Below are 15,146 nucleotides of genomic sequence, written 5' to 3' on the forward strand. Positions count from 1 at the left end.
GACATATTGGGAAGACCATAAAAGTAACCCTCCCTTGGTCTATCCTTCTGTACTCTTCTCCTCGCTTTGACAAATCTTACTCGGTTCTCTTCCTTTCCTCCCTGTCTTATTCTGCCATTCTATACTCTCCTTTTTCTCTATGTTTTTCTTCCTCCTTCTGTCATTCTGTTTTCTCCTTTCTCTCTATGTTAAGTCTTATTCAGTCTTTTTCCTCCTCCTCCTTGCCTTGTTCTGCTACTCTGTGTTCTCCTTTCTCTCTTATTCAATCTTTTTCCTCGTCCTCCTGTTTCTTCTCCTTCTGTCATTCTGTTCTCTCCTTTCTCTCTATGTCCAGTCTTATTCAGTCTTTTTCCTCCTCCTCCTTGCCTTGTTCTGCTACTCTGTGTTCTCCTTTCTCTCTTATTCAATCTTTTTCCTCCTCCTCCTCTTCCTTCTCCTTCTGTCATTCTGTTCTCTCCTTTCTCTCTATGTCCAGTCTTATTCAGTCTTTTTCCTCCTCTCCCTTGCCTTGTTCTGCTACTCTGTGTTCACCTTTCTCTCTTATTCAATCTTTTTCCTTCTCCTTCTCTTCCTTCTGCTCCTCCTTTTCCTCGATGCCCGCCGTCCCGAGTGCGGTCTAAAAAAAGTTCTTGGCGCAGCGCTGTTCCGAATTATTGTCCCCAGAGCGTGAAGTCCAAGATATTACACTTGTCAGCGGGTTAAAATTATGCACGTATAAACTAGCCAATGAGAAGAGACGAGCGAGGGAGGGGAATAAACCAGGCCAATAAGAAATCAGAGGAGTAAATCACGCTACAGTTAAGCACACGCGAAACACGAGAAACAGACGCGCTATTTTTTGTGTCCCTTCCTTTATAAGTTTTTGTGTTTAAATGTGAGAGAGTCGTCGTCGGCGCGCGCTCCCTCGCTTTGATGTTGGATGAAAGAGCGTTGACTTGCGGTCTATCGTTCTGTCTTCCTCTTTCTCCTCTCTCTCCTTCTTCTTCATTACCTTCTGTTCCTCCTTCTCGTACTCATTCTCCTTCTTCATTGCCTTCTTCCCTTCTTAACTTCCTCCTCCTTCCTTCTCCTCTTCTTTTTCAGTTCTTGATCGTCCTTCTTCTCCTTTTCCTGTAAATCATCTAATCGTTCTAGAAAGTAATAGTCAATTTCTCAAAGCGTCGACTTTCTAGCAGCTCTCTTTAGTAGCTATCACCTCCTCCTCCCCCTCCTTCTTTCCCTCTTTCTCTTCCTCTCTCTCTCGTCCTCTTCTTCCACCTTTTTTCTCTTCCTTTTCATATTTCCGTTGTTTTCTCGTCTTTCTCTTTCGTCATAATCATGTTTTAGTTCTTGTTCTCGTTCTTCTTCGTGTTCTTATACCTCCTCCTCCTCCTTTCTCTTCCTCCTCCTCCTCTTTCGTCTCCCTCTCCTCCATTAGCCTTGAGCTGCTTCCGTCTTGGCTTCGACGCTTCGTTTGACTTCTCTTCGCCTCACCAGGAAGCCCGCGGACGGAGCCTTTGCTGGGATCTCCTTAATTAGTGTTACTTCTGAGGCAGGCAAAGGGAAGGGAAGGGGAGGAAGAGGGGGGAGGGAGGGCAGTAGGGAGGGGTCGGGGGAGGCTGGGAGAGGAGGGGGAAGAGGGGAGGCAGTAAAGGAGGTTGGGTGAGGAGGAGGGTGTTTAAACGCCTTTGCTTGAGCTCTACATACGATTAGGAAAGTTGTAGTGTCTGGTGATGACTTCCTTAAACTTTCTCTCGGTCTCCCTCTCCCTCTCTCCCTCTCCCTCTCTCTTTCCCTCTCTCTTCCCCTCTCTCTGTTTTCCTTGAGGTGACGGATGGATTTAGCTGGAACCTGTAAACAGAGTATCAGACTTATATTTATCCAGCGGGGGCGGGGAGTGAGCGACGACACTGTACCCTCCCTTATATACCCTATCCTGCTCCCCTCCCTCCCTCCCTCCCTCACCCCATCCCGCCCCTGCGTAGCTCAACTCACCCCTATCATCCTCCTCCCTCGCTGCACTTCATTGCCCTTTCCCTCTCCCTCTCCGTCAGGCTCCACCACGCCCTACCTTCTCTCTCTCTCTCTCTCTCTCTCTCTCTCTCTCTCTCTCTCTCTCTCTCTCTCTCTCTCTCTCTCTCTCTCTCTCTCTCTCTCTCTCTCTCTCTCTCTCTCCTCCCCCCCCCCCCCCACCGCAGATCAAAACACCCCAAAACGGAATACTTTAGCCTCTTGGACGAGCATCAAAGAGACAGCATTGTGGCGGGGCGCGAACACAGATTTGGAAAAATAAATAATGGAAAAATAAGTTTGTTACCGCGACTTTATTTCAACCCAGAGACGCACAGACATACGCACACACGCACACGCACCCCCCCCCCAAAAAAAAAAACAAAAAAAAAACACATCCATAGCCATTGTTATTCGAGGTAAAAAAAAAAAAGATCACTACAGTTGAGAGAGAGAGAGAGAGAGAGAGAGAGAGTTGGCCAGGGGAAGGAGTGCGTGGCTGTGGCTGTGGTGGTGGTGGTGGTTGGCTGGCAGGGAGTCTGGCAGGGAGGAAGGCTGGTTGACTGCTGGTGGGTTGACTGGTGGTAGGGAAGGGGAGGAGGAGTTGGGAGAGGAGAGGAGGGGGGGAGGAAAGGAGGGGGGGAGGGCGCAAGACACAGGCGTAGGCTTGATATGACCTCTCCAGCCTGGCACTCTAAACCACTTCCGGGAGATCAACCTGGCACTTGTATACGGCAGGTGGGAGGAGGCGGCGACGGCGGCGGAGACGGTGGTGGTGGTGGAGGTGGAGGCGGTGGTGGTGGAGGTGATGGTGGCGGAAGGTGGGTGGCCGTGAACACACACACACACACACACACACACACACACACACACACGCGCGCGCGCGCGAACAAACATAAAAGCCAAGATGTGATGATCGCGCTGTGGCTGGAAATAAACTCCCGCCAGAATTGAGAGTTTTATACCGATGAGGCAGACACGCACACGCTTAATAGAGCTGCTACGCGGAGAGGAAAAACAGCACGTGTCACCCCTATTACGATGAGTTTTATCTGTCCGACACACACACACACACACACACACACACACACACACACACACATATAATATTATATAATATATAATATGTATATTTTCAGCTCTCAAGCTGCTTATTCCTAAATAAACCGTATATTATTATTATTATTATTATCAATATTATTATTACACACGCGCCCCGCGGCCCACTCTCTAACTCTACGCTCCCGTTACGCCCTATTTCACTTCCACGTACAAAATCTTCAACTATTGCTTCTAGCTTAACGTAGTAATAAAAAATAAAATAGTCGTTTCACTAATTAGTAAAGAAATAAATATAGTAAAAGATAAAATATACAAGGCAAGTGAATGTGTAAATGATAAGGACTTCTTTTTCGCTTTTAGAATTTTCAGGTGACAGTTTTCAAGACGAGTGAAGGACGGGAGGAGAGAAATTCGAGCAAGTGTACACTTACTACATAAAACTGTCCTCAGCGGAATAAAAATTAATCTCACGGCGTTTTATCCTAATTTTATTCAAGCCACTCTCTTTTCTCCCCAACGAGGACGAGCCACACACCAAAATACAAACAAGAACGTGGAGCTGATTAACTCGAAAAAATGACAGCGACTTAACCTCCGCCAAGACAACGAGGTGCATCCCAACCCCTTCTGGCGACACACCGACACTCCCGCGTCAGCTGACATTGCCCTTCTTCCTCCTTTAAACTTCCCCCTCCTCTGCTCTAAACCGCCCTGCACCCTCCTCTTCCTCACCTCCATTCTTCCACGTGCAGGCCATCCCATTCCTTCTAAACTACATTCTCTCCTTACTTTCACCTTTCTCGTTCTCTCGTTCTCCCTTCCTCCATTCCTCCATCCCCTCATTTCTTAGTGCATATAGGCCCTCCCATCACTGCTAAACTGCTCTCATTCTCTTCTCTCCCTCTCTCCTGTTCTTCCTCCTTCCCCTCCTTCTCTGGCTCCTTGCACTAACTTCTTATCTCCCTCTAACCCGATCTTCCTCCATTCCTCTCTATCTTACTGGCTCCCTGATCTCATTCCTTCCTTCTCTCCCTCTCTCTCGCCTTCCCTTCATCCCTATCCACCTCTCTTGCTCTTCTTCCCGCCCTCTCGTCCTTCCTTCAGCCCTCCCTCCCTCTCTACCTCCCTCTCCCCTTGTAACCTAGTCCCAGATCTTGTACCTTACTCACACTCTTCTTCTTATCCACGTGCCCTGCTACTTTATCTGCCTTGCACCTCTCACTCACCTCCTCCTCTTCCTCCTCTTCTTCAGAGCCTAATTCCGCCCCATCTAACCTTGTCCCAGATCTCCTCGTCCTGCTTTCCACACTTCTCCCCCTCGCCCCCCTTCCACCTAATCTTGCCACGCGCGCCTCTTCGTCCCCGTCTCGCTCCACCCGCTCGTGTGATAGAGCTGGGCGTCTGCTGGTCTGGGTACGGCTGAGAGGTACGTAAGTGACCCCCTCGCAGCAGGTCATGGTGCTAATGCTGCTGCTACTTCACGTCTGCGCTTACGGATGCTTTTTGCAGGTCCTCTCGTCTCGTCTCAGGGTCTGCCTTGCCCTGTCTTATCTTTCCCTTCATCTCTATCTCTCCCTTCCTTCTTTTATCCTTTTCTCTTTTACAAATTGTCTTCTCAGTCCACTTTTCTCTATCCTTTTGTCCCTCTCTTGTCTTTTTTTCCTTACTTCTCTCTATCTTTACCTCCCTTCTATCTTTTCTCTTTTCTCTCCCTTCTACAAATCGTTTTCTCTCTCTCCTGCGTATTCTCCCTTTTTCCTTTTCTCTTCTCTATCTCTTTCTCTCTCTTTCTCTCTCCCTCCATTCTTTTCATTTTGTTTCCCACCGCAAACTCTTCTCTTTTCCTGTCTCTCTCTCTTCTCTCTCTTTCCCGTCCTTTCTTTCCCAATCCATTCCTTCTTTTCTTCTCCCCCTTTTCTATAATTGTCTTGACTCTCCCTTCCTCCTCTCTTCTATTTCCTCCTTTCGTCTCTTCCTCCTCCATATCGTCTCGTCTCTCTCCCACTCTTCCTCCTCCCTCCTTTCCTCCTTCTCTCCCTCTCTCCCTCCCTCCCTCTGCTGGCGTCACGAGTGCAGTGTTTCTCATATTTGATTGGACGGGACTCAAGTTTTTGTGGCCTTTATTTTTACGTTCCCTGTCTCTCTCTATCTGTCTGCCTGCCTGCCTGTCAGTCCGTCTGTCAGTCCCTTTGCGTTCTCTCTCTCTCTCTCTCTCTCTCTCTCTCTCTCTCTCTCTCTCTCTCTCTCTCTCTCTCTCTCTCTCTCTCTCTCTCTCTCTCTCTCTCTCTCTCTCTCTCTCTCTCTCTCTCTCTCTCTCTCTCTCTCTCTCTCTCTCTCTCTCTCTCTCTCTCTCTCTCTCTCTCTCTCTCCTCGGGGACACCTTTCAAGTCACCATCGCGGTGTGCTGGGCTGGACATCTCAACGTTCATTAATGGCCCCGGGTGGACGGACGGACCCTCGGCATACTGTTTGCTCTGCCCCTGGGCCCTCGCATGTGTGTATTATCGGCGCCCGTTGACCAAAAACCTCCTTTCCTTTCTGACCCATACACACACATCGCAGAGAAGAGAAGGGAAGTTATACCGAAACACTAACTACCCCGTCCAGCACCTTCCCTTCACCTGCACACAGAGCACAGAGAAGGGAAGTTATACCAAAGCCCTAATCCGGCCAACGCCTTCCCTTCACATCAGCCCTTTACGGGAAATAACCTTAAAAATAGACATCTAAACAGAAGAGAAAAGAAGCTAAATCCAAACACTACCTGCGTCTAAAAGATGATTACCAGTTTACATGCAGACTACCACCTTTCCTTCATACCTGACCTACGCGTGTGACAACAATAACCCCAAAAAACATACAAGCATCTCACATCACAAAGAAAAGAAGGGAAACCACCACACATAAACACTATCCCGTCCAAAACAAGCTGTACGACAACCCGCTGATCAAGAACCTTCCTACAGACGATCAGATGATGAGATGACCACAACGCAAACACACACACACATCATAAGGAAGAGACGAGGGAGGAGCCGTGCAAAAACACCACACCGCCCACAAGCTTTATACCACGTGACGAAAAACCTCCCTTGGTATCTGGGCTGCACGTGAGATAACAGCAACACAAACACGCATCAGAGAGGAGAGAAGAAAGACCATTCACTGGCACCCACCACCCCGCCCACAGGGATCAACGGACTGTCCACTGCCTGTCTGCCTGCTCTTAAGTCATCTCTTGGAGCCACGGACGGAGAGATGGTAGGAAAGGGGGCGACGGGAGAGAGAATATTGTTTGCTCTTCTCTTTCTGTCAGCCTTTAAATCGTTTTGTCGGGGCTATGAGAGAAGACAGAAAGGAGAGAGGTGGTGGGAGAAAGAATACTGACTGTTCTCTTTTTCTGTCTGCCTTCAAATCGTTCATTGGAGCTGCGGATAGAAAAGAAAGAGGTGAAGGAGACAGAATGCTGACTTTCCTCGCTTTCTGCCTGCTTTCACGTTGTTTCTCGGGGCTACGACGGAGACAGAAAAAAGGGAGAGGAAGGGGAAAGAATGCCGTCTTTACTTTCTCCCTTCCTGCCTTCAAGTCGTTTTATGTCGCTACGAACGGATGGAGAGAGGAAAGAATGGAGCGAAAGAAGAAAGAAAACGAACTGTACTTGCTTACCTCCTGCTTTGTCGTTCATAATGGCTACGAAACTATGGAGAGAGGACGAACTAAAGAGGAGGAAGAAAGAAAACAAACTGTACTTGCTTACCTCCTGCTTTGTCGTTCATAATGGCTACGAAACGATGGAGAGAGGACGAACTACAGAGGAGGAAGAAAGAAAACAAACTGTACTTGCTTACCTCCTGCTTTGTCGTTCATATTGGCTACGAAACGATGGAGAGAGGACGAACTAAAGAGGAGGAAGAAAGAAAACAAACTGTACTACCTCTCTGCCTGCCTCAAAGTCGCATCTATTGGGGTCACGCACACGACGGAGAGCGGAAGGTAAGGAGAGGTGAAAGGAACACAACACAAAGGAACACAAAGGAAGAACAAACAACAGCAGACCTGCTGGTCCTTACGAGGTTGTTTGTGACAAGCTACCTAAATGTCTTTTGTGTAGTAGGAGACCAAAACTGTACACACACTCTAGACGGGTCGAAACCAAACGAATTATCTACAGTTAAATATTACTTTTCCGATTTATTATTAAAGACTCGTCCGATGAAGCCAACCAATTATTTTTCCGATGTGTAACATAACACTTTTCATACGTTCAATTTTATTTTATTTTTGATTATTTAACCAACAAATCGAGAGATATCTGATTGTTGTAAAGCTTCTTCGTCTATAGTATCGCAGTTACTTTAGCAATTTTTTTTCATCAGCAAATTTTTTGATACTGCAAAGGAGCCCATCATCGATATCATGATTTCTTTTTTAGATTTTGTCTGGACCAGACTTTTGCTGGACTTTACTTTTTTCTTTTCTTTATTGTGCGTAAAATACATTTTTACACTGTAGCACTAAACTCTTCTTCTTCGCTCCTTTTTAACCTCCGCGGCTGAGGTGATAATCTTCTCGTCGGTAAATACGGGATGAAAAAGTTATTTAGATTGTAACATTTTTTTCATCGTCGTTGGTATGGTTACCATTTTTTCATGCACGCGGTCCCCATTACAAGTGGTGACTTTATTATTTACATAGCTGAAAATTTTTCTTTTTTATTAATTTCCTTGTTTTTTCTGCGAACATCCAGCCTGAACTTGTACTGTTCCTCTGAAAATGATGGAGCACCTACTGTATACGCGTTTAAGATAGGCTATTTTGAATTTCGTTCGTTTCCACCATTTGGTTTTTCTTCTTAGAAGCTGAACGTCTGTTACGAGGGTACGCATATGCTATATGGCATTTCAAATATTGTGGTGAAGGCCCCCAAGGGCACCTTTTTCTTAGGAGTTACTTTGCTTTTCTTTCATATTGATGCTGAATGTGATTGTTCGGGTGATCGATAGAGAAAAAAAAATTGGAACATTTTTACTTCGTTAAGAGTCTGCCTTGTAGATAGAACCAATCAATTACTATTTTTTTATTTTATTTTTAATTTCAATGAAGACCGTGTCTACATTGGAGGGGAAAAAAGTCGGCAGCAGGGTGTATATTTTCCGTGTCGTCAGCGGGCGGCGCGGAAAAGGGAGCTTCGGTGTCAGGAATAGACCCGATAATGCCCCGCCGGGAACACGCGGGTGGTCGACATGCCAGCGGCGGGGGTAAGCCAAACCGTCAATGTGTTTACCCACGATTCTCCGCAGCAAGCTTGACAGGGACGCAAGGACGGACGGACGAAAGGTTGGGTGTGTGCGGGTGACAAGGAAAGGTGAAGGACAGACTTAAGTTGGTTATATAAAAGATGAAGGAAAGCTAAAGTAAGGAAGGAAGAACGAGAGGAGTAAACAGAGGTGAAGGAAAGTCGGGAGTAGGTTGGAGGAAAGCCGTAAGGAAAAGGAAGAAGGAAATGAAGGAAAGGAATAGAAAGAAAGCGCTATAGGAATGACGGGAGAAGGTTAGGTAAAAGATGGAGGAAAGTAGAAAGAAAAGAGGATACAGAAAGTGGTGAAGGAAAACCGGGGGTAAGAAGGATAAAGAAAAAAAAATGGCGGAAAACCGAAGGAAGGAAGTAAGAGGGGGATGAACAGAGGAGGTGGAGGAAAGCCGGGAGTACGAATAAAGATGAGGGAAATACGAAGAAAGGAAGAGTGATATAGATGGATAAGTGAAGGGAGAGGTGCAGGGAAGCAGGAGAAAGGGATGAACGACTGAATGAAGAGAGTTTGGCACAAAGAAGGGAAGAATGAAGATCGAGAGACTACCTGGGAAAAATAAGGTAGTAAAGTAGGAAGTATTTATGGAAGGAAGACACATTAGAGACACACAAGAGAAGGAGAAAACACAGGCAAAGGTGTAGGCATGGAGAACCTCGACGAACAAGGACGCTGCGGTTGAAATTGATCCCCTGAACGTTAGAACTGTCTGTGGCTCTTATAGCAACACTCTGCGAAGGTTACGAGTTCGTTCTCTTCTTGTGTGGAACCTCAAGACTCGGCAACTTTAATCAAGAAGGAAGGTAATGGTGCAATCGGACGGGACAGTTTTATCTACCTCTTTTTTTTTCTTGAGCTGCCTAGTTTGTTATGTACTAAATATTAAGTTCTACATATAAATAGTCCACTCTAGGGAACGTTATCTTTTATTGTGGACTTTAAAAACTGTGCTCAGAGAAGAGAAGAGAAGAGAGGGATATATTGTAAGAGAACAAAACAGAATTGAAGAGAAGAGAGAAGAGAAGAGAGGGATATATTGCAAGAGAAGGATACAGAATTGAAGAGAAGAGAGAAGAGAAGAGAGGGATATATTGCAAGAGAAGGAAACAGAACTGAAGAGAAGAGAGAAGAGAAGAGAGGGATATATTGCAAGAGAAGGATACAGAATTCAAGAGAAGAGAGAAGAGAAGAGAGGGATATATTGCAAGAGAAGGAAACAGAATTGAAGAGAAGAGAGAAGAGAGGAATATATTGCAAGAGAAAGGGAGATAAGAATATTTTGCAAGAGAAGAGGAGGGAAGAGAGGAAAAGAAAAGAGATGAAAAGAGAGGAGAAGAGAAGCGGAGAGGGGGATATATTGCACGAGAAGAGAACAGAACGGAAGAGAGGAGAATAAATTGCAACCAGGGCCACACTTCACACACTCCACGCCACGCTACGCCACGCTTCGCCTCGCCTTGCCACGCAGCCCTTCACGCCAGCCAAGGCAAGCCCTTCCTTATATGCACACTCTCACGCCCCCGCCGCCTGTACCTGGCCTCGGCAACGCCTGCGTCATTAAGGGGCTGGGTAGGTGGGGGGGGGGAGAAAGGTTTTTGCCACTCTTTGCCAACATAAGACCCAGATTCACCCATCCATCCACATCCATCAGTCGCCTAAAACAGTTTGATATTACTTTTACCCGAGTGCTTAGTTTTACCTGTCACTTGATTATTTGTCTTCGTCTTATGTATTACTCGCTTAATGGTTCGCCCTGCGGTGTGACTGTGTTGTGAGGCCAAGCATTTACTTTCCATCTAACGAACGGTTCTGATTGGAAGTGTTCGTTAAGATGGCAGTCGGTGGGCTTAAGGCTTTTTGTTTCCTGCTCTGGGCCGCGTCTTGGTTGGTAGAACATTTTGAAGGCTGAGTCTGGCATAAGTCCCTATCCTTGCAACCATTACGAGTTCCAAAGACAATACGTTGTCTATTCTCAACGGTAAGTAATGGAAGCCACCATGCGGCCGGTAGTAACGCACCAGTCAGCCTCATGCAATTACTTGACACGAAGTTTATGCCTGAGTGGATGCCGAGACGAAGCATGTCTTGAACTGATGACAGAAGAGAGTATGGGACAAAGGAGCGGGAAAAGGATGGAGAGTAGCTATATATGGGAAAAGTAAGGTTGTAATAAAGTAGGAAGGAAATATGAGAGGAAGATACACTAGGAAATGGGTGACAAAAGAGAGAGTATGGGACAAAGAATAGGAGAAAAGGATATCTAACAACCTTCCTTATCTAAGTCCTGACCCCTATAATTTTATGGCTGAAATCTGTTGCGCGAGTAACAAAAAGAGCAGTGAAGTGTAACCTTTGGGGTGAACTCTTCTACCTCCTCCTCCTCCTTCTCTATCAGTGTCTGCCTGGCCACTTCTCGTTACTCTGATGGTTCTTGGGAGCTGAGGCGGCTATAGTAGCGACGAGGTATGTGTCTGCTTCCCGCCTCAGCTGCTCCTTCCGCAACGCACGGCGGATCTTTATTCCTGAGTTCGTCCGGACGGTTGTTGACCCAGCTCGGTTGCAAACAATAAACAAAAATCAAGGCGTTGCAGAATATCACCTTAGACACTTGCCTGCCACATAAAGTTACCCTCCCAGTGCTGCCCCCCATCCCCCCCCCCCGACTGCCATCTGACACCCCTCTCACAACCCCCCCTCCCCCCCCTGCACATACAAAGCACTGCTCCAAGAAACCTAACCCCCCTCTACACGGTTCACTGAGGCACTTTGTAAAGACCTCAAGGGCCCCACCCCCTCGGGAGTCCCAAGGCCCCACCAATACAGACGGGAACTACCGAGGCCAAAGAGATTTTCCGAGAACTCGTAGCCCTCTCGTGCCCGGCGCTGGCGGGCCATCCACTCCGCAGCCTGGTGCACGGTGCCCCGGCAGTTCCTTACCGTGGCTGGCGACACCTCGTGCGCATTAACAAAAAGTCACCCTTAACGGACAGGGTCGAGTCCACGAGAGAATGAGGATGTGTTCTTGCGTGGAGTGGAGTGAGGCGTCTGCGGCCGTCACATTATATTTACCGCGTCCGTCCGGTAGCTGTGTTTAGGAAGATTAACTGGGACGCTGGCAAATTATAGCCCGTCTCTTTTATTACGGCTGTCACGAGGCATACTCTGCTATTTTGAATTCTGCGATAACTGTAACCTTAAAATGAACAGACTTTACTCTTCTCCTCTAGAGGGCAAGAGGGTCGGTCAGACGGCGTGACGCTCCCCGCCGCATCGCCCGGGCCACCTCACGAGCAGCTACGGCGGGGACACTGTAGCCCCTGGGCGGCCGTGAGGCAGGGCGGAGCAGTGAAGTGGCCCCGGGCAGCGCCGGGACACACGGAAAAGGCCCTGCGTCTGGCGATTCCCTGACGGTGAATTTTCACAGGAGGCACGTGAGTTCTGACGTCACGAAGACGGGTGAGGGTGCCAACTGGCTGTCAAACCCCGATAATGCGACACCCATCACTAGCCCACTTCCCTTTCCATCTCCGATCCCGCCCAGCACACACACGCCGCGCCGGGGCTAATGCGAGGCTCGCTGCAGCCACTGACGTCAGCGGCCCATTATTTACTTACACTCCTGGCGGCTGCAGATTGCGGGGGTGAACGAACTTGAAGGCTGGCGAAGAGTTACGGTATTTAGGGAGAACCCCGCCTTGTCTCTCCCTGCAGAGCGCCAGACCCTGAAGGCAGTGATGCAACAGCTAAGTGCAGGTCGAGGGGGGGGCAGCGGGCTGGGATCCGCGGCGGGGCAACACAGACATGGTTGGAAGAGTCGGAGGGGCAGGGGCAGAGGCAGGGGCAGGGGAAGAGGAAGGAGCCGCGGCGGGGACGGACGGCAATAAAATAAATCATCCTTTAAATACCCGAGAACCTCTTGATCCCGTGCAGGTGACTTTTAGCGACGCGAGACTTATGACCCTTCAAGGAGCCAAGGGTGTCTCCGCGCCGCCCGGTGATCCCTCGAGGCCCGTGACCCGCCCGAGCCACTTGACCTGACACTCGCGGACACCTCGGGTACGTCGGTCCTTCTCCTCCCCTCCCTCGTCTGGTATTTTTGTAAGAGATGAGAAGGAAGAGGAGAAGAGTGTGAGAAGAAGAATAAAAAAAATAAAAAGAAGATATGAATAAGGAGGAGGAAGAGGAGAGGAGGAGTAAGAGGGGGAGAGGAGGAGGAAGAGGGGGAGAGGAGGAGGAAGAGAAAGAAAAAAAAACAAGAACATGAGCAGGAACAAGAATCAGAATCAGAATCAGGAGAAGAAGAAAAAAAGAGAAAAGAGAATAAAAAGAAGGAAATGACGAAGAAGAAGAAGAAGAAGAAGAAGAAGAAGAAGAAGAAGAAGAAGAACAACAACAACAACAAGTTCAAGAACACGAAGATAAAGAAAGCAGAAAAAAAGAAGAAGACGAGTACGAAGAAGAGGAGGAGGAAGAAGAAGAGGAGAAGGTGAAGGAGGAAGACGAAGAAGAAGAAGAAGAGGAGGGAAGAGACCAGACGATATACGAGCGAGTTCTCAGGTACCTCTCCACACCTTGACACACCTGCAGACTGTTGAGCTGCACCTGCCCGTACAGCCACCGCTCATTCGGGTGCTCCATGCCGTCACATCACCGCCGCCCGGGACACATTAAGGCGACGTCGGTGGCGCGGTTGATCTTCACGGGGACGCTTCGTTGCAATAAAACTCACAAGCCAGAGCCGGTTAGTGAAGGTCCTGAGTCCTCGTCTCATAAACAAAACTCTACCCGAGGAAGGGCCGAAGGAAGGGAGGGGTAGGTGAATGCGTTTCCTGGGTACTTTTCGGGGTACAAACCGGGTTCACGCGGCTAAAGAGGTAAAGAGAGAGAGACTGTCTGAGGGAGAGAGAGAATACCTCCCTCTCCCCGCCACTCTCTGGACCCAAGATAAACACCACTTGATGGCGGGAATTCATCGTTGACACTCTCCTTAACAACAAACAACACTTTTTACCCGACATTTCGACGCGAGTGTTCCTTACCTGCTGAAAACAACACCGCAGCGAGTCGGGGATGAAAACGAGGCCACACAAACAAACAGGACACCAGCCGTTGGTACAAACACACAGAAAGGAAAGTTCTTAAACTATAGTCACACAAAAACACGCCCACAAACACACACGCACGACGCACCAGTTAGAACAGGCAGCATAAAGAAAACAACCTTACTCTGGAGCGCCTGTACTGACAGAAAACATTATTAGTGATGCAGCTGTCAGTTAGCACATTAACACGTAAGCTTGTGTGGGGTGAGGGGTGAGGGGGCGCACTCTACACGCGGGACAGACACTCACCCCACGGCGGGAGAACAAGAAGGGCCGCGGCGACAGGGGAGACCTGGGAGACTGTGTTCCCTGCAGGCGGGGAGGGTGAAGAGGGGGAGGAAAAAGAGAAGCCAACATTAACACCTGATCAGCGAGGCTGTTGGGCTGTCCACACCGGGCGGCAGGGTTGCTGCGCCGCCTAGCTAGGGCACTACAGTTAGCTGCATGGTCGCCGTGTTAGGGCTTTTTGTGCTAACCACTGTATGCAGCAAATAGCAAGGCAACCAAAATGCTTTTAATAGCTATATGCAAGTATAGACAGCAGGAGTAAGGGTATTCCCGTGTACGCAACCAACAGTTAAATGCACTTGTAAGCTAAATCCAAGTATATACAGCAAAAACAAAGGCGGTCACGGTGCAGCATAAGCGGACCTGAGGCAAGGGAGAGAAGGCATATGGACACAGTCTCATGGATATCAGACAGACACAGTACAGCCCTGGACAGTGCAGCGTGAAGCCTCAGCAGCCGCACACCCCAGCACCCTACAGTCGCCCTATACAATACCCGCCCCCAGCGCTCACCTGGCGGGGCGGGGAAGCATGGTACGAGATGGAAGAAATAGAGAAAACATGTGAACTTACCTTGTTGTTGAGGATGAGTGAGGCCGGCCGCGAGGACGGGGGCGAGAAGAGATCCTGAAGACGACCACACGGGACACGAGGCGGGAAAGAAGAGAAAATAATGTTACAAAATAATAAAACATACATAAATAAAAGAGGAGGGAATAAATGCTGGGGAAAGTAACGCAGTGGCTTGACGGTCAGTTAGTGAAGAGGGACGAGGTGAAGGAACTGAAGTAAGAGATAAGGTTAGTTATAGAATAAAAGCCCACAGCAGGACGCAGCGGCACACACCTGTTCTCAAGATCAAGGGTTGGGAAAAAAGACAAATGGTGAAGACAAATCTACAAACCAGGGTATATCAACACATCTAAAGGTGAAGAGGTGGTCAATATGTATAAGAAAATATAAAGAAATAAAAACCACCATCTACAAGTCCTTACTTACACAACACCGGGAACCTCTCACTTTGATACACTTTTAGCCTAAACTTCGCTATTTTCCGAGGCAGAGTATCGCGACCAAGGCTGCTGCCGACACAAAGACGCCCCAGCAAAAAGCCCGCAGCAATATCCATAAAACTTCACGCGCAATAGAGTACTCCCGCGACACGTAAAACCGCTTGTCTTCGGATACTCGGCCACGCAAAATAATAATAAGATGCGCTCTGTGGGGACAACAATGGACGGGAATAAAACTCGAGGTGGAGAGGAAGGTGCGCAGCTCAACCCATCAGTGTCAGGCTCCTGCTGGCTGCCGGGCGAGAGAAAACACCTTAAGGGGAAGGAAAGTACTTAATGAGAGGGGTAATAATACACCAAAAAAATAATGAGTGGAAAAGATG

The 15,146-nt window shown here is 48.2% G+C and overlaps 1 protein-coding gene across 1 annotated transcript in view; it reads right to left on the minus strand.

Annotated features, from left to right (window-relative positions):
• LOC127008878 (uncharacterized) overlaps positions 1 to 15,146 on the minus strand; it is an 81,461-nt gene that overhangs the window by 14,664 nt on the left and 51,651 nt on the right. Inside the window, exons 13-14 of the mRNA XM_050881320.1 lie at positions 14,324 to 14,377; positions 13,712 to 13,771 (exon numbers count right to left, since the gene is read on the minus strand). Coding sequence (XP_050737277.1) covers positions 13,712 to 13,771; positions 14,324 to 14,377 — 114 coding nt within the window. The remainder of the gene's footprint in view (positions 1 to 13,711; positions 13,772 to 14,323; positions 14,378 to 15,146) is intronic.

The sequence above is a fragment of the Eriocheir sinensis genome, chromosome 4 (assembly GCF_024679095.1).
Source record: "Eriocheir sinensis breed Jianghai 21 chromosome 4, ASM2467909v1, whole genome shotgun sequence".
Classification (NCBI taxonomy): Eukaryota; Metazoa; Arthropoda; class Malacostraca; order Decapoda; family Varunidae; genus Eriocheir; species Eriocheir sinensis.